The sequence below is a fragment of the Drosophila teissieri genome, chromosome 3L (assembly GCF_016746235.2).
Source record: "Drosophila teissieri strain GT53w chromosome 3L, Prin_Dtei_1.1, whole genome shotgun sequence".
Classification (NCBI taxonomy): domain Eukaryota; kingdom Metazoa; phylum Arthropoda; class Insecta; order Diptera; family Drosophilidae; genus Drosophila; species Drosophila teissieri.
In genome coordinates, this window is record NC_053031.1 from 8,864,160 (window position 1) to 8,883,492 (window position 19,333).

The following is a 19,333-nucleotide window of genomic DNA, read 5'->3' on the forward strand; positions in this document are numbered from 1 at the left end:
ACAGTTCTTCAAAACACTACCAATTTTCATAAAACAAAAATCACAAAGTCTGTAAGTTTTCACACCAGGTGTACAAATGATTTATTAAATTATTATGAGTATTCAAGTCTTTCAGCTCATTACAAATGCAATGCAATAAATTAGGAACAATTAAGTGGGGGAATGATGAGGGGTGACATTAGGAGTAAAATATGGATGATCTCCTCGGTGGCTCCTTTACTTGTCCTTGCCGTTGGTGGCTCCGTTCTCCTTGCAATTCAACTCGCTGGCATTCGCCTTAACGTTGAGGTGAGCAGGTCCCACTTGCTGGATTTGGATGATGCGCTCCTTGGACTTGTCCTCGATGGCCTGCGGCTTGGGAATGCTGACGGTGAGCACGCCATCCGAGGACAGCTGCGAGACCACTTGTTCCGCCTTGTAGCCTTCGGGAACCTTGTAGCGGCGCACGAAGTGGCGCATGATGTGCCCGTGGTCGTCCTGGCGTTCTTCATGCTTGCCCTCGACCAAGATGGAGTCGTCCACCACCTTCACGTTGAGTTCACTCGGCTTGAACTGGGCGACGTCCATGCACACCTGGAATCCATCCTTGCCCACCTGGGCGGTAGCCGGCCAGTGGATGTCGTTGTGGTTGGACATCTCGCGACGTAGAGCCAAGACCTGGCCAGCGGGCGACGATGGACATATCGGCGAGGCGCAAGGGCATCCGTTGATGGAACGGCGCTGCTGAGTGCCAAGTGGCAGCATGAAGCGAGAATGCGGATGCATTCCCAGTCCAAGCTCGTAGCGGGGCTCCTGGAGCTCGTCCACAAGCGACAGAAGAGTAGATAGCGCCATTTTTACTTTTTCTTTAGACTATGCTCTTTTTTTTCGATGTTGAAATATTTTTTCTTTGGTTAAGTTGAATGAACTTGTTTGACTTGCAGGCAAAAGTATTAAATCCTTTTTTTCTTTTTTTAAGTTTTGCTTTTGGGCAAAGTTGCACGGATTTCTTTACTGTTCGATTTTTAAATTCGATCTGTGCTCTGTTCACCAAGCGGCGCTGCTTTTATACCCGCTGGAGCTTTTCTAGAAGAGTCGGGAAAGTGACAGAAAAAGAGAAGAGAGAGAGAGAGAGCGCGTGCACAGCAAGAAATACTGTATATTGCTTTGTAACATTTGATATATTAGGGAACAATTTTGAAAATATTTTTATAAAAATCAAAATGAAATGTTGTTCTTAAAACAAATAATAACACTTACTAACCTTACCCAATTGAAGCCGCGAGTTTCGGGAGTTTAAAGAAGTAATTGTTGTTTGTGCGTAAAAAGAGAGCAGTGTATGCGTGAGAGAACCGAAGTTTCTAGGGAGTTGTTGCAATTTTCTAGAAAGAGCGCAAAAGAAACAGCCGGCTAACGGCAAACAAAACAAAACGTCAGTTTCTTTATTCTGGTTTTCCTCTTTATTGTTAAGTACATTATTTCGTGTTTCTGTCTTTAAGTTTTACTGGAATACTTGTAGTTGTTGTCACATATGTTTTTAGGAAATCATACATACATCCATATATCGCCCGCTATCTCCCACGCTTAGTAATTAAGTGCTTTTCCCGGCAGCTTTCTCGGTTCTTTTTATTCGTGTGAAATGCAAAAGAAAACACAAGAAACATGTATGGAATAAAACACACGACTAACCGTGCAGATTATTATTTGTTCTTAATTATCATTTAAGTTTTTTTTTTAGTTCAGTCTTCACTTGGCCAGTTCCTCGGTTTTGGCTGCAGTGGCTCCGTTTTCGCCCTGGTTTTTGGCCAGAAGTATGGCCGCATCCACGGCGGCCAGTTCCTCGCCACCCTTCTCCTCCACTTTCTCTACTTTATCCACCTTCTCCGCCTGCTCCCCTTTGCTGTCCTCCGTGGAGATTTCCGGTTTCTTGGCCAGCGGCATTTCTACATCCTCGGGTGCTGCGACTGCTCCATTCCCGTTATTCGAGGCAACGGGCACTTCGTTGGCATTTGCATCCTCTGCCTTTTGCTCCCCTTCGCTGCTTATAACGGGATTGGGTGTGGGTTCATCCACTTTGGCAGTCTCTTCGTTTTTGGCAACCGCCACTTCCATTGACTCTGGTTCTGCAACGCCATTGTTGGCACTGGAAGTGGTTCCTGCAGTGGAAGGGGTTTCCACTGCAACAGCAGCGGCAGGAGCAGCAGCCTCGCTGGAAAGGGAGGGCGAAAGAGCCGGCATTTCCATCTCTGTCTCTTCCTGACCATTGCCGTTGCTCTCGGCGAGAGTGAGCGAGAGCGATGGGGTGGGAGTGGAAGTGGGTGTAGGTGTGGGTGTGGGTGCAGTCGGATTTAAAGTGGAAGTGGTAGCACTAGCTGCCGCCTGCTGTTCTACCTCAGCCGGCTTTGGCGGCTGCGCATCCTTATCCTTCTGCTGCTGCGATATCTGCTGGATGTCCACGATGCGCTCCTGTCGTTCCAGGCCTCCTTTGACGACTGGAAGTGGTGGCGGCGCCTTGACCGTCAGAATGCCGTCCGACGAGAGGGTCGAGTGCACCTCGTTGGGATCATAGCCCTTGGGCAGGATGTACTTGCGGATGAAGTGGCGCGAGATCACCCCGTGGCCATCCTCCTTCTCGTCGTGCTGACCCTCGACCACGATGCAATTATCGATGGTCTTAACAGTCAGTTCGTTGGCGGCGAATTGCTTCACATTCATGCTCACCTGGAAGCCGTTCCTATTCACCACAGAGTAGGCGGATTTGCTGGCCGCCGGCTGGCCACTGGCGCTGCCACTTGCCCCGGAAGTGCCCTTATCGCCCAGTTCCTTTTCCAGCTCCACGAGCGACTTATTGCAGCACACAGTCTTGGCTCCGGCCACACGATTGTACGGATGATGACGATGCTGCGCCGTCGCCTGACCCTTGATGGGTACCCACATCATCGCATTCCCACGCCCCAACCCCCGACTCAGCTGTGGCAACTGTGAGGTGGCCTCCAGCGGATACAACCCGAACCCGGTCGAATCATCTATATCCATTGCCAGGCTGCGATTGAAATCGTGCAGCTCCTCGGCCAAATCTAGTATGAACGGTATCAGCGACATTTTCACTTTTTTCCTATCTGGTTTGGATGCTTCTTGTATATTTATATTTTTTTTTGTAGGTCTTGCGGGGATTAGTTTCGTCTGGGAACCGGCGGCGATCCGTTCTGGCCTCCAACTGGACTGCGTTTGAGCCCTTATGGCTGAATGTCGACGCTTTTAAGCGGCTGTGCAGCGCTGAATGGAAAACCTGGTCACTTCCAGTCGGCTTCCAGGCCAGCTCCCAGGCGAAAAACTATGCAACTCCTCCAGAGAACTCGCCCAGGGGCAGGGATACCCATAAAAACAGTCATTCATGCCATGTACTTTGCCATTTTCTGCTATATAAACCGAAATAAGAGATACTTTTCCTATACCACAGATAGCCAGAGAACAAAGAAAGTACTCGTATTCCAGGGCGAAACCAGACAAACCAAACTGCAGCGTTGCAAAACCAAAAAAAAAAAAGATAAGGGGCAAACCGGCTTGAAATCGAGGGATATATGCACGAAAATCCCCCCCAGAGATGCCATCTCCCTTGGACCGGCGATATATACACATATATATATATCCATCCATATAGACGGGGTGTATGTAAAGTGGTCGTGTTGCAGCTGAATTCCCACTGCCGGCATTGAGCGAACAGCTGAGAGTCTGAGTCTCGTGCCGGTTGCCGACGCCGAGTCGAATCGCCGGCGATAAACAACTACAACAACAGCTGGCTGGGCCGCCTGGAAGCTACAAATCCGCTGTTGCTGTTGCCGGAGCTGGAGGATTGGCAAGCCGGCGTCGCGTAAACATGCGCAGTGACGACGTCTGGGGCAACCCATACATATGGTATCGCCATACATATATGCATGTACCCTGCCACACAGATGATAATGATGATGATATGCTGGATTCGTGTATGGTTACATAGCCAAGTGCAAGCGATGCGATGGCAACCGGTTGAAAAGCTCCAAAAAGCAAAACAACAACAACAGCAACAACAACATCCAGACGGGGGCCAGACAGTGGAGAGTTTCCTAACCATTTAGTGGAGCCCCGAACTCAGCTGCGGGATACAATTCTGTATATGTATATAATACACATATATATATGAATGGTGTATGTGCCAACTGCACTCGGAAAAGAGCAAAAACCTTCAGAGATTGCTGCGTACGAAATGCCCCCTTGTACATACATACATATGTATGTATGTACATTCCGCATGTACTTGGTACTTGCTCCCATTTACCTAACCAAGGGGAACACATCCGCCGGAGAAGCATTCTCGCACATTATGTGACCACCTTTTTGAATAGACAACTTCCATTGCGTTGGCGTTGGATTGTGCAAGCCTTGGGCACATAAGTGCTCCATTGGAGGAGTGGCGACCAAAAAAAATGGGGCCATAAATAAAAACTTGAATGATATAAGATCCGGGGGATTGGGTTCTATAGCAGTGCCTATGTATTATATGGTTTTTGAGTGCTATTGTAACAACAAATTATAAATAAATTCATTTGCTTAAAATAAAGTTATGCTGAATTCGAAATAGAATGTAGTAAACTTGTCATCTAAATCTATGTATATACTAAATTTTATTCGTCTCCAAAGTAAACAAATCAATTTAATAAAAGATAACAGCCACATTTTTAAAAATTGCAATATTAACTTTATTTTTTTTATTATCTGTTTTATTTTGTGTATATGTATACCTATGTATGTACATATGTATAAACATGTTTGCATTGTAAACTATTGTTGAATTTATCGTTTTGTAAAGTTTTTCAGCGTTCTATTACTTTAAATCTACACAATATTACAGAACATTCATGAATAAAAACACGGCCCCTAAATCCTTCTATATATGTACATCTGGACATACATGGGTTATAAATCTTATTATTTTTACAATTTCTTACTGATGAGCAATAAAAGACTAACGGCGTATGGGTTATTACCTATCCGTTTACCATTTATGCAATTTAATAGGTGCCCCCACACTCAAGACCCCCTTTCTTGGATATTAATTAAAGTTAATAGCTTAAATGCCAGGCCATAAAAAGCAGAACTGTTCTGTAGTCTCGAAGTTTCGCGAAAGTGCACCATCCTCCGAGGAGTGTACTCCAACCTTTCTATCTGGTATATATGTAGACATAATATTTGCCTGTGCTGAGCGACTTATCACTCCACCAGGCCTTTTCATCCCCACCCACCCAGCAGATTGCTCATTTTCCATAGCGATACTCTCACTTTCAAAGGCAGATAATGCGTAATTCCGGCAAATTCGAGAACTCTGCGATATTTTCAGCCCGAGAAGTTTCGTGTCCCTTCTCGATGTTTGTGCCCCATTGCACACAGACACGGCGCACACACACACTGCGAATGCTGTCGCACCAATACGACGACAGCGGGCGGCTGTATAAATAGCCGGCACTTTTGTGCAACCGGCGTCAGTTGAATTCAAAAAGCCAAAGCGATAACAGCTAAAGCGAAAGTAAACTATTAACAAAAGAAGCTTATTACTTTGAAGGAGAATCATCATCATCAAAGCAATTAAAAAATGGCAAACATTCCGTTATTGTTGAGCCTCGCCGACGATTTGGGTCGCATGTCGATGGTGCCCTTCTATGAGCCCTACTACTGCCAGCGCCAGAGGAATCCCTATTTGGCCCTGGTGGGACCGATGGAGCAGCAGCTGCGCCAGCTGGAGAAACAGGTGGGCTCCTCGTCGGGATCGTCGGGTGCCGTGTCGAAAATCGGCAAGGATGGCTTCCAGGTCTGCATGGATGTGTCGCACTTCAAGCCCAGCGAACTGGTGGTCAAGGTGCAGGACAACTCCGTCCTGGTGGAGGGCAACCATGAGGAGCGCGAGGATGACCATGGCTTCATCACTCGTCACTTTGTGCGCCGCTATGCCCTGCCAGCCGGCTATGAAGCCGATAAAGTGGCCTCCACCTTGTCCTCCGATGGCGTCCTAACCATCAAGGTGCCCAAGCCACCGGCCATCGAGGATAAGGCCAGCGAGCGCATCGTTCAGATCCAGCAGGTGGGACCCGCCCATCTCAATGTGAAGGAGAATCCCAAGGAGGCGCTGGAGCAGGACAACGGCAACGATAAATAGAGGATTCGTTTCGAGGATCTGCATTTAACCATTATCAAAGTCATACATCTGTTTTATAAGCTGTAGTTACCCAAGGACATTTCTCCCATACACATAAGCCATTAAGGGTGTCCTGCTTTAATCTTAGTTTGGAATATGTATTACTAAATTGGCTGAATTAATATTACCCATAAAAATAAAATAACAAGTAAACTTACATACATATAATTGTGTTTGGTCGCTTCTTCTGGTTGGTTATGGGATACTATTATTATTGGAATGGTAGAGTTGGGCACTTTTTTCTACGATGCCGATTTCTGAAAGTTACTTTCAGAATAGGATATGTGTGTCACGCAAAAATAACATTTTTATTTAAGTTAGCTATTCTGCCCTGCAGAAGTATACACTTGAAGCGGACTTTCTACATAACTTGGCTGAAAAGTCTTGAAGCATTGGAAAATTCTTGAATGAAAAGAACCGCAGTCAAGGTTAAATACTTACATACATATATACATAAGTACATCATGTAAATACATAAGTATGTACATCAAAAGATACATAGGTATGTGCATTACTTTTCTCTCTTTTTGTTAATGAATTTCTGCAAGAGGACATTTCTACAACATGTATGTATGTTTATTCAATATATATATATTTACAAATATATATACAAGTGTACTCAAAATTGATCAACTTATTTTTTTCGAAAATATTTACGTACATACATACATAAATAAGTATGTAAATACGTTGTAGACATATATTTTTGAAAATATGGATGTCGGTTAAGGGCCAAACAAAGCACGAAAAGATTTAATATAATTATCGAAACTTTTGCAACAGACTGCAATTTGCAAAATCTGCAATTGCCCTGTTTCCCCAATTCGCGAAGCTGTGGCGAAAGCAACTGCAAAAATGTTTGCAGCAAACAAAAGAACGGCAAACATGGGGAGCAGCACGAAGCGAAACGAAACGAGAGTTCAATGCACTTGTCCAATGAAAATATAAGCTCCGTTGCACTCTGAAAAGACAGCGTTTAAAAAACCCGATAAGAGAAGAAAATGCTTTAAATAAATACATATATCTGCATATGTACAGACGTACTTACATATTTACTGCATTTTAACTGTTCTTTATGCTTTTTATTCGCAAGGAGAAACTCCCAGAAAAGAAATGTCAAGAACTTTCTGGCGCCCTCTCGCTCACTCTATGAAAAGCCGGCTGTGATAGAAAGAGCCAGAAGGTGCGAGAGAAAACAATTTGTTGAATTCAGGGGCGTATTAAGCGGGATAAAAGTGGTCGCTTAAATCTATAGCTGTGCAAGCTAACGATAACTTACAATTGCTTCAAAAGCACAGAATAACCTTTAACTAAATATTATTATATTTGCATTACGGGGTCAAAGGGAAAACGTCCTCTGAAGCCAAAACCTATCAAAGGTAAAAGCACCCCATCATTTTATTTAAGATCCGCCCCTGGTTGCCTTACACTAGTGTGTGTGAGCCCAGCGTCGGTATAAAAAGCCGGCGTCGACGTCGCCCGAGCACAGTCGAAACTCAAAAATTGAAGGCAAAAGTTGAAGGAAGCTTCACTCGAATCCAAAAAAAAAGAATTTTCTTTGTCTAGACAGGATTGTGCGTAAAAAGAACAAAAACCAAAAATGTCTATTGTACCACTGCTGCACTTGGCCCGCGAGCTGGATCACGACTACCGCAGCGACTGGGAACATTTGCTGGAGGATGATTTCGGTTTTGGCGTCCATGCCCACGACCTGTTCCATCCGCGTCGCCTGATGCTGCCCAGCACCGTGGGTCTTGGACGTCGTCGCTACTCGCCGTACGAGAGGAGCCATGGCCACCACCATCACCTGGTGCCACGTCGCTCGTCTGGAGGTCAAAACTCTCTGCTGCCCGCTGTGGGCAAAGATGGCTTCCAGGTGTGCATGGATGTGTCGCAGTTTAAGCCCAATGAGCTGACCGTCAAGGTGGTGGACCAGACTGTTGTGGTGGAGGGCAAGCACGAGGAGCGCGAGGATGGGCATGGAATGATCCAGCGTCACTTTGTGCGCAAGTATACCCTGCCCAAGGGCTTTGACCCCAACGATGTGGTGTCCACCGTCTCCTCCGACGGTGTGCTGACCCTCAAGGCCCCGCCGCCGCCCAGCAAGGAGCAGGCCAAGGCGGAGCGCATTGTTCAGATCCAGCAAACAGGTCCTGCCCATTTAAGTGTGAAGGCACCCGAAGCAGGCGACGGAAAAGCCGAAAATGGCAGCGGCGAGAAAATGGAGACCGGCAAGTAAGAAACGAGAAGAAGAGGCCGAAGAAGACGTGATTCGCTGGCGAAGAATGAGAGGAAGAAGAATTTAAAAGGGAGACGAAGAAACGGGAGTGTTGCAGCGCTGCTCGGAGAGTGCAAGACTAAAAAGGATACACCATAAACACACCCAATGTATTACCCTCTCACGAACACATTCACACACATCATCACATCCTAGGCTAAGAGATTTTAAACTCCATTTATCATAATGCATAAAAAAAACCATGTTAGTGTGTATGATTAGGCTAAACAACTGGAGAATTCATTGCTCCCTTTGAGTTAATACTTTTTGAAACAAGAACAGGCGCAACACTCGGGAGAATTTTGCATTTCATTTGTGAATAAACGTATAGAATAAATACGAAATACGAAAAGAAGTCAGCTGTCGAGTTTTTGGTTGTCTCTCCCCTTTTTCGCTCCTTCATTTGCAATCTGCACATGAATTTGCATTCCAGGTAAACCGGCTTTTGTTGGGTGTCGTTCACTTCAATGGGGGTTTATGTACTTCTTTTGTCCTTGTCCTTGAATTGGACTTTGGAAAATTGTCATTGATTGTTACTTTTTAAGGACTTACATAAATTTTGTATACATGAAAATGTGAAATGGTTCCTTTTTTAATTAAACAATACCTTTCGCAAAAAGAATGAAAATAACTTGTCGCATTATATTTATTTTGTATACACTGAAAGAAAATACAAGAAAAGTCTCTTTTAAATAATTTAATCAATTGTTTGCACATATTTATTTAAATATTTAATACATAATAAAAAATTTATTTGCCCGTTCTGATTTCATATTGGTTGTTTTATGCTCGTAACTTGTAGCGATCATAAGTATGTACTGTTAATTCTATATCTATATCTAAAACGGCTTTCATTCATATTTTTCAGCTGGGTTTTGAGATACGGATGTATCTCAGTTTTCTCGGCTCCGTGGAGCTTTCGCTGTTAACCGCGAAAAAGCTTTTAGTGGTTGTCATGTTGCTGTTGTTGGTTTTATCTTAGTTGATGTTAAGTAAAAATGTATTTTATATTTTTTTTCTGCATTTTCTACTGCTGCGGCTGCTGTCAATGTTTTTGCTTGCATTTATGCACGTTATGTATGTATATTCAATGACGCTTAATCACAGATCAATTTTTTAAAATTTCATTTGACTTAGAAGTTAAGAAACAAAACACATCCTACACATGGACTAAATAATTACTGTCTCTGGTTGGTTTCTGGGCTTTTTGGCATGGACAACTTAGTGGACATACGTATATATGGGATCGGAGAGGCTGGATAATAATAGCAGTACACGAATACAGGATAAATTATACATCGATTTAGCTACTAAATCAATATACTCAAACTGCCTGGTTCTAAATGTTACAATATTTCAATAGTTCAATCATTAAGTTATCTTTTTTGTGTTTCGTTTTAATCATTGCAGTCTCAAATTGTTTATGGGCTTTGCTATATAAAGAGGAGAACATAGGGATTGTTGGGCCGCTGGCCACGATCTGGCTTTTGAAGCCCCTTGGTGTGCGGTATAAAAAATAGTATTTCGATTTTACTTTCTATGTGGATCTCGGGGTCTCCGTCGACCAGCGGTGAATACTTGAGAGCAGAGCTTGTTGGGGAGAGAGAGCGCGCAGATCATAGTGGATCACATAAGACCAGTTGGGCAGGCTTTTCCATTCACTTCTGGAGGAGACTTTCACAGCTGCTGCTGAGATTTGGCAACGACTTGAAACTGAGCCGTGAACGATCCACCTGGGCGTCCGAGGGTCCGTAACCCCTGCTGCTCTTGCTGCTACTGACCCCATCGACTCCTCGGTCAAAGGATGAGGAGATCACAAGCGGATGTTTATGCTGACGGATATCCCGCATCTGCACCTGCTGGCTTGCATAAGCAGCAGGTGGTGATAGTGGCGATGTGGGCAGATCGATATCCAGCACGGTATCCGTTTCGCCTGGCCTTAGTTTGGGATCCGAGTAGCGACGAAGCTCCTCCTTCGTCTGCTCACCACCTAAACAATCAGTGGTGCAGCAACCAATGGGCAAATCCACGCCCATTATCCCAGAGTGACGGTAGTCGATCTTTGGCGGCGTGCTGTAATCGTAAGGATGTACGGCAGTATCGGGACCTACGCTGGTCTGATCGCTCAGCACATCGCGATTCTCCAAAAAGATGGACGAGTTGGAGTAGCGCTTTGTCTGGTGCGGCTTGTAAACAAATCCGCCGAGCCCGTTGGCTACCGCATGAGATACACCGGAACTGATAGATGGTGCCTTGTGCTCGCCACTGCCTGCAAACAACAAATAAGGATTAGCGAAAAGTATGAATTATATCACAATTAAAGCCACTCACCACTAAAGCTGCTTAACTGCAGAGCGTGCTCGCGGCCTGTATCCGTGGAAATGCCGCTGGCACTGAGATCCTGCCGTGAACCGGCGCAGAGATCCGTAGCAGAGCCGCGACTAGAGCCTTCCGAGTGCTCCAGCACGTTGTGTATGGAATCGTGGAAGGGCGTCATGCTGCCTGATCCCTGAGGGCATGGACGAAATGAGGAGATCTGCGAGACAACATCATCGAGGGCCCAGTCGCGATCGTAATTGTGCTGTGACTGCGAGCACTCGATATTGGCGGCCACCGCCACTTGCCCCAATTGCTGGCCGCTCTGCTGCATTTGTTGGTGCCGCTGGTGGCCATGTCCGTCCTCTGTTTGCGTGCAGGCACTGCTACTGCTGTGTGGTACCTCTAATTCGGCGGCCATTTGAAGCATATGATGCGGCGAGGCGTTTAGGAGACGCTGCATTTGTTGATGTAACCCCATTTCTGCACCGCCGCCTACATTATCCATTGATGCACAGTTCGCCTCGTGGCCACAGTATCCTCCGGCCGCACCACTGGCATTGATTTCCACAGCTCCGCTCGTCGATCCGGCATGAGCCAGCGGCTCACTAAAGTGCTGATGATGGGCGGCTACCGGGGATGGCGGTGCCACAGGATGTATCTTCTCCGGCGCATTCTGAATCAGTAGAATTCTGTAAGACAATTGTAAGAACATCAGCACACAGTGAAATATTTTATACATTTTTTTTCTCAATTGCTTTCTGCAGACATAGTTAGGTACCCTATTCTAAATGGATAGGATTCACACCTTTGCATTAAAATAGGGAAAATATTTATGTAAAATAATACAAACAGACACAATTGTATATCCAAGATAGTAAATAATATCTTAGTTATTGAAAACAATTGAATCGAATCTTTCGCCTAAATAAACCACAGCGATTTTATTGCATTGTTTACACAGTAGACGCTTATTGCTTTATGATGATTAATTTGCACATACTGTGAATAGATCACAATTGCGGAAGGCTAGGAAAGGCATAAATTTAAATAGGTGCGCACTTAATTTTTTTATGTGAATGCTTTTAACAGTGGGTAATAAGCAAATCCAAAACTGGCGTACATCAGGTACATTAATCGAAAACGCATACGAGTACAATTAAATATCAGATTATTACTAACAAGACCCTAAACAATGGGATGCTGAATAGAAAATTCCGATTAAAATACAGATGATTGTCTCCGTCGAGTAAAAATTAAATATTTCTTTGTTTAACGTATCGAGATAGGAATCTCCCCATTTGTATGCATTTTTCAGATGTTATAATTGGAAAAGATTCCTTTGAATTTAATAGTAGTGAAATCTACTCCAAGTATATTAACAAAGTCATTTACAAAATTACCATTGAAAGGTTTTTTTTCTAGATCTAGCAAAATATTTGGACTTCGTTATATGGCACTAATTATCTAATTAAACCTGGCAGCTCGACAAATTAATTCTGGTGTAGAGTGTAGTATATCAGTAATTAATAATCGGAATCCGATTCATCAGCTAAATGATCTATAATCCTAACTAATGATCTTGACCTGTTGCGTGCCTTCCAACGGTGGCAGAGGTGAAGATATGCCTTGCACTGGATATACATAAAGACTATTCCGCCGGTGAGGCCAACGGTGACAACGGCTAGCTTTGTCCAGAAGGGCCAGTCTGAAATGGCGAGTAAATAGGTAATTAGAATCCGTAAAGAATAAACAGTAGGTATATTAATAGGACGAGTTCAGGCAGGTCAAGCAATTATATCATTGCGGATTTCGCTGAGCGGGTATTCGACCTGACCGAACCCAAGTATCAAGTAATATACTAACAACCCGCACCTATATGGCCACGCTGGACATCGTCGGCGGCTCGCTCGATGAGCACACACAGGGACCAGATGACGCAAAGGGCAGCCGCACAGTGGAACAGCACGGAGCAGCACAGCCGCCGCCTTTCAATGCCGGAAATGTCAAGGCTGCGCCACTGCATTCGCCAGTCCAGTCCAATCCAATCCAATCCATTCCAAACCAAACCAATCCAATGCAATCCAATCGATTCCGAAGCCAAACAATGCAAAGACAAAGTGAAATAAATTAGCTGACTTTCAATGAGAAAATGTGACATGTGAGATGTACCCACCTCGTTGAAGGGCTTGATCTTGGTGTGCATGATGAAGGGGAACTTGCAGAGCTCGCAGGAGTTGGTCTCAGAGGCGGTGAGCCACTGTTGCAAGCAGGCCTGGTGCACGTACTTCAGACTTCCGGAGCAGTAGCACGGCGTGAGCAGTGGGTTCTGTGGATCACTCTCGCAGTGGCAGATGCGGCAGATGTCGCCGCTGTTCTGCGATGCCTGACTGCTGCCCGAACCGAATCTGAAAGGGATTAGGACAGGATTAGAGTCATATAAGAACTGAGCATTATGAAATTAGAAACCTGATTTATAATATGTATGAATGTTAATCTGTGGGTAAAGAAATTTAATATGGCCTACATTATAAAATGTCAAAATGTAGGTCATACTACATTCAGAGATCACTTTAACTGAAGTATAAGGCTATTTCCTATGCGTTTGGATATTATTCTTGCTTCAAAGTCTCTTTTTTGACCTTAACATTAGAAGCGTCACAAAGACAATAAATCAAATCAGTTATCCAATAGGTTCATCCGAATTTTTTTATTTACTCAACAGCAACTAAGTAGTCATGCATGCTGTAAATCATTAATCAATTCCTATCGTTGCAGATAATGATGTGTAATTAAAATACTCGTATTATATCATAACTTATAAAAATCGCATGTAACTAACTTGCAAACGCAGCCAATGAATATTTATATGTTCTCTTATGAGCAATGCAATCATTCTAACTATTCCCGCTATAAGCAAAACATCAATTAAAAGTATAATCGAATTAGGCAAGTAATTAGGTGTGTGTTAATCGTATAAATGTGTCAGGTTTGCACTTATCTTAACGACATTTTCGCTATAGTCTTTAACACATTCTGATGGAAAACTTTCCGTGTGCATTTATGAAATCATATCGCATGATGCCATCCCTCATTTTCCATTCATTATTAAGTCTGAATTTAAATAAGTGATGAGGCAGATGCAGTTTGTTGCCAGTGAAAATTGAAAGAAGTCATTGACTTTTTCAGCTTGAATAGGATTGTGAAACGTGGGCGAATATGAGTGTATTCGATGAATCACAACAGCAGTAGTTATCATTAAATGTGGTATCAACCAATCTCAAGTTCCCTCATATGGTATACGTTTTAAATTGTCGTAAATTTACTAAATTTTGTGGAAATTAACTGTGTTTGCCTTGAACGAACCAAGAAAATGAAAACTTATTATTGAAACAGACAGTTTAATTGTTCTATCACTGCATATTTCCAGTTTTAAACCAGTCCTGTGTGCGCGAATGCATATTTATAAAAAATTGATAGAACGATAAGTAAATATAATGTGGGAACATTGTGCTTTCCTCGTGAAAGGTACACATGCATTTACATTCACACCCCACCCCTTCCCCAGAAAGTACACATATCAATTAAGTTCTGGTGTGGTTCCCTTTGGACTGCGGCAATCTGGTGCTGGTTTATGGCCAAGGCAATTAGTTCCGTGGGCCGCCCTATCATTATGGCTGCCGCACGCCCACTCAGCACCTGCCAGTGGTTTCCGAGGTATCTGGACGGTCGGAGAGGAGTATCTAATCTAACTAACTAACTAACCAACTGAGTGAATGGAGCGAGAAACTTTTACTTTCTACCATTTGAGGTGCACGGAGGAAAACAAGGATATATAGGGATATGGTTCTATCTTCATTAAAATATAATATCTAAACTGTAACATCTTTTGTAAAACTTTTAGCCAGATGTTGCTTTATATCAATCTTTTTTATCAATAGCATGTAATATACTCCAGAGAACTAAACAGATTTCTCATAATTTTAAGCATAAACATAAACATTGAAAAACATTATCAGATACAGCAAATTATCAAAGTACACGTATACCTAAAAATATTTGGAATTACCGTTTAATAATTATAAACAGATGAACCACTTATTTTTCATGTTAATTCGAATACTTTAATGTCTCAGATTTTTCGTAAGAAAAAGCACCAACCAATGAGTAATTCCCACATATTTCCCCTCAGTGTGGGATGGATTTTCCCCCTGCCAATCTATCTATCAAACTATACCGAGTACCTTTGTACTCTGCCCGTCCGTTTGTATCTGTGAGGTTTTTAGAGTTCAGGCAGCCAGTGCGTGATTGAGGCGAAGGACAGGACAGGACAAAAAAGGACAGGACAGCAACGGACATTCGGAGGTTCTGCTAGCACATTTGTTGTGGCTGTCGACATGGTCATGGACATGGAACTGGACACGTCCTCCTTACTCTTGCCCCGCTTTTTATTTTTTTGGGGCCAATCGACTGGCCTTGGATCGATGGAACGCAGGGCACGTTTGTGGCCTACACCGCAGAAAGCGGTTCATAAAGTACACGGCCGCAAGTACACATGTTTGTCTATGCAAAGGATGGTCCTATTATCCTTTCTTGGCTCTTTTGGCAAGTTAAGGACATGCGTAAGTCGCAAGTTTTACGACTTCATTAGACGGCAGACAGTCGCCGGCTGGCCATATCCACACCTCTTGAAAGCACTCAACTGAACTGAAACAGCCTCATGACTTGCTGTTTATGGGTCTTTTGGGAACGCAAATTGCTTGTTCGACATTGAAAATAACAAATTTTGAACTCGATTGAAACGGAAATGTCGCTTCGAATTCATATTTACACAAGGCAGTACATTCATGGGTATATGTAAATTCCTGTCGATCATGAAAGCACAAGATTTCTCACACTATTATTGATCGGCATTTTTATACTGTTTGCTTTGGCCCTCCACAATTTGATTAGGCGATATCAAAAGGGTATATACGAGTATAAACACACACTCTATATACATACATACATATGTACACACATCGGAATCGCTATCGCATTACCAGGTGAATGGGAGAACGCCAGGCAGGTGCTTCATTTCAGCGAAACTATAAATAAAAACCTTTTCGCTCTCGGGTTTTAAGTTTCAAGTGCAAGCTGCAGTTCAACATTCGCTGCTCATCGCAGTTTTTGTTTGTTTAATGGCACTTTCTGCCCCTGAAAAAGTGTTTCCGATGGAAATTTGCGAGTTCCCCGAAACGTATACTTTTTGGTAACCAAATATTTACGCTCATTAATCTAATTTGAACTTATTCACACAAAACACAGCTCAATTATGGTTGGGAAAGTTGCTCAATATTCGCTGATAAAAACGAAACTGATAAACACAAACTGAAAGCCAAGATTCTTATTATGAGTAATAAAAAATAAAAATAAAATAATAGTCGGAAATGAGTAAAAATATTTATTTTGCTTCCGGTGGCTCTGGTAACCATGTAAAACTCAGCCCATAATATGATATTGTGCCTAAGCGGGGACCATTTCGTTTAATTATGCGAGGGGCGGTTGGTAATTTCGCATTTGGGGCTTTAATGGCTCGTTTTATTTTTGTCCGTGTTATTTGCGTAAGATTTGGGTCTTTTGAGCACTTTATTACGCCCCGCCCGTGCCCACTTGTAATTACGACTAAATTAGCGCATTTTATTAAATTCCACGCCTGAGCAACGGAACGGGGCACGCCCTCTACAGCTTCGCCGGACCAGATGAAACAAGTAATCTTCACGTGGCTCAAGGGACCAAGGGGATTCCGGGCGATATCGAGGGGCTAACCAGCCGGATGGGGCGGTAGGAGAGAAATTGGAGTCAGGCGGGGTCCAATTCAACTGTTTTGCGCTTTGTTTTGCGCTGCCTGCGCTTTGTTCCATTGCTTTTTTGATATTTTGCGCATTATTTTTTGTGTGTTTGCGCTCTGTGTAAAACTTATTTTTAAGTCCGAACGCGAACTGGTTTAAGTTCGAGGCAATTAATGCAAAAGTTATACCCCACTGGCAGTGCCAAATATATGTACATATCTACATATGTGTGGATATACTGCGCCTTTGTTTGAAAAACCTATGCGAAGTAAGGGCTGCGAACGCAATTGTTTGGGAAAAACCGCTTCTTATCAATGGTATATTTTACGCTACACTCCATTTTACATTTTCATGATAGTCGGTCAATATTTGAGCGTAATTCCCCAACCACAATTGCCAATGTTTATTTAACAACGACACCTGAAATGACAGAAACACCAGCCGCCGCAGACTGAGACACATTTATACACTCCGGCGACAGATTAGATTTGCGATGGCCGGATGATAAGCCACATCAGGCTGACATCGAGGGTGTTGAACGGTCTGTATTTCACAAAAGATGTGCATATATAAATGATGGCCGCTCAAATGCCACGGATATTTCACAACATTCAAATACATTTGAGTAAATATGCGTATGAACGTGCTTTCCATTGACGTTTTAAAATTGGCAATATGAATAATTGGAATTTGTGTCTATTTAATGAGTATCTTTTAATTAAGATACAATTTCAGTTTGTAAATTTATTGAGCAAAAAAAAAATATTCTATACACAGGATTGATACCTAATTGTTGCTTTTAAAATTTTTGTTAATTAGAATTAAATTAATCTAAAAAACACCTTCTCCAATTATTGAGAACGGCTTCTATGACTGAGTTTTCTTAACAAACGTTGTTACATTTATGTATATGATTTATCTTCATTTTAGACCCTATTAGCTCCATTAAGAGTCGTAAGAGTATGGTCAATGCCCCGCAGTCACGTCAGATTGAAATATAAATAAATCGAGAGTAATTTATTAACGTATAATTGTTTAAAGCGATAACAGCTGGCGCCTGGCGTCAAGATCTTGTCACCTTCCCAGCATCGCAGTGCCCATATTTGCATTTCAATCGAAGTGCCGATCGGCATGGAACTAGTATGGTAAGTACAAGTCAATGTTGTAAACTGTTAACTGTTGCCTAATGACTGTCATTAGCAGGCGTTAGATGGGGATTACGGAGATAGAGATCTCAACGGTTGGCAGTAGCATAACATTTAAGTGCAGATGAACAAATGAAGTTGACAAATGGGAATGAATCATTTGCTGCTTAGAACTGGGTTATTTTCGTTTGCATTCATAGCCATATCTTATCTGTGTTGACTCTTCGGTGGGGTTTTTTGATCTCAATATGGACAGCTGGATTTGTTTATTGTGCGCAAAGAACACACTTTAATTTTTAGCAATTACAGCCTGCGTTGAGAACTTAATTATTTCGATTCCCCGAGCGACGGACAATCAAACATTTAAATCATGTCCGTTTCCTGGCTATAAATAAACAATGGACAATGCCAAGAAGAATGTCAACCATCCCACGAATTTTCAATTGCGTGCTTACACTTGCACTAGATTTTATTTTCCTTTTCGTTTTTCCCCTTTTTTTTGTGTTTTTGTTGTGCGGTGTACTTGAATAACATATAGGGTTCCTTTTTTTTGGCGATATCAAGGGCAATCGAGTGCCGAAACTCACCTGACATTTGCATAGTGCTGGCTGGAATTCCAATCCACATGCTCGATATCCGAAGAGGTTTTGGCGTTGTCGCAAGGCATTTCGTTTGTAACTCGCTATAGCACTATAATCTAGATTGCACGGTATCTCATAGTCGGGGCGATGCTGCTCCGCAACGCGAAGGGGGAGATTATCAACCCCAAAAAGGGAGGGGAGGCGTGGGAGGAGGGAGCTCCTTTGTCTTTTATGCTGGCTAGTCTTGCGCCTTTGTTATGATTCTCCACCGCTGGCCATATATTTGTTTATTTCCAACGCTAAACAGAGGCTGTCGCCGTCTTTATTTTTAGCGACCCTGTTGGCAGGGGCTACTTCGATTTTTTGCACAATGTAAACCGAATCAATTGCACTGTTATTTTCCTTTCTTTTCGTTATTTTTCCTTTTCAACGCCAACGAACTTCGGGCCGTGTGTGTTTGGTTTGTTTGTGTTGGTAGCTGGTCTATTATTATATCTTTATTCCGCTTATGCGCGACAAACCTTACTACGTTTGCTTGTAAATTTGTTGTTTCTGGCCCGACACGAGCTGTTTCACTAGTCTACGCTTAATGGCTATGCTTCTTAGTATTGCACATATTTTTTATGTATTTTATTTAGCTAAACACGGAGACATATCCTTCCACGATTTCTCCAAACGACGCGACCAGTGTGACTGCGGCTTGACGATTGAAACATGCCAATTGTAGTGTGACCGTTCTTGGCTGATAGGAAAAGCTTCCACTATGCATATAAATTTTAAAAACAGGTTAATTTTAAAATAATAATCACTAATTGGATACACAACTAATTTATTTGAATAAAATGTTAAAACTGTTTCACTGTTTATCCAGCAAACCTATCGATATATCGTTACCAATGGTTTTTGGCCACCCTAGAAATGGGTAACGTATTTTTAGCAACAAATTCATTCCCAAATTAGGAAGTTTTACCATAGGT

At 42.8% G+C, this 19,333-nt stretch overlaps 5 protein-coding genes across 6 annotated transcripts; 2 read left to right on the plus strand and 3 right to left on the minus strand.

Annotated features, from left to right (window-relative positions):
• Positions 1–52: 52 nt before the first annotated feature.
• LOC122615611 (heat shock protein 26) lies at positions 53–1,015 on the minus strand. Its single transcript, XM_043790621.1, has one exon. It carries the CDS (start codon positions 832–834, stop codon positions 217–219), a length of 618 nt encoding a protein of 205 aa, XP_043646556.1. The 5' UTR covers positions 835–1,015; the 3' UTR covers positions 53–216.
• On the minus strand, positions 926–3,190 carry LOC122615610 (heat shock protein 67B1). Its single transcript, XM_043790620.1, has 3 exons — positions 1,535–3,190; positions 1,249–1,389; positions 926–1,065 (listed from the first exon to the last, which is right to left on the minus strand). Exon 1 carries the CDS (start codon positions 3,079–3,081, stop codon positions 1,726–1,728), a length of 1,356 nt encoding a protein of 451 aa, XP_043646555.1. The 5' UTR covers positions 3,082–3,190; the 3' UTR covers positions 926–1,065; positions 1,249–1,389; positions 1,535–1,725.
• A 2,314-nt stretch (positions 3,191–5,504) lies between these two features.
• On the plus strand, positions 5,505–6,362 carry LOC122615537 (heat shock protein 23). Its single transcript, XM_043790488.1, has one exon. The coding sequence runs from the start codon at positions 5,606–5,608 to the stop codon at positions 6,164–6,166; it is 561 nt and encodes a 186-aa protein (XP_043646423.1). The 5' UTR covers positions 5,505–5,605; the 3' UTR covers positions 6,167–6,362.
• A 1,338-nt stretch (positions 6,363–7,700) lies between these two features.
• Positions 7,701–8,838, plus strand: LOC122615831 (heat shock protein 27). The gene has a single exon (XM_043790974.1). It carries the CDS (start codon positions 7,806–7,808, stop codon positions 8,442–8,444), a length of 639 nt encoding a protein of 212 aa, XP_043646909.1. The 5' UTR covers positions 7,701–7,805; the 3' UTR covers positions 8,445–8,838.
• Positions 8,839–9,176: 338 nt separating this feature from the next.
• LOC122615827 lies at positions 9,177–19,050 on the minus strand. 2 transcript variants are annotated; one of them, XM_043790969.1, is made up of 6 exons: positions 18,363–19,050; positions 12,976–13,207; positions 12,675–12,819; positions 12,387–12,507; positions 10,815–11,491; positions 9,177–10,752 (listed from the first exon to the last, which is right to left on the minus strand). In XM_043790969.1, the coding sequence occupies exons 1-6, from the start codon at positions 18,440–18,442 to the stop codon at positions 10,142–10,144; spliced, it is 1,866 nt and encodes a 621-aa protein (XP_043646904.1). In that variant the 5' UTR covers positions 18,443–19,050; the 3' UTR covers positions 9,177–10,141. The 2 variants fall into 2 exon arrangements, with proteins under 2 accessions (XP_043646904.1, XP_043646903.1); XM_043790968.1 differs by having other exon boundaries at positions 12,666–12,819.
• Between the last annotated feature and the right edge of the window lie 283 nt (positions 19,051–19,333).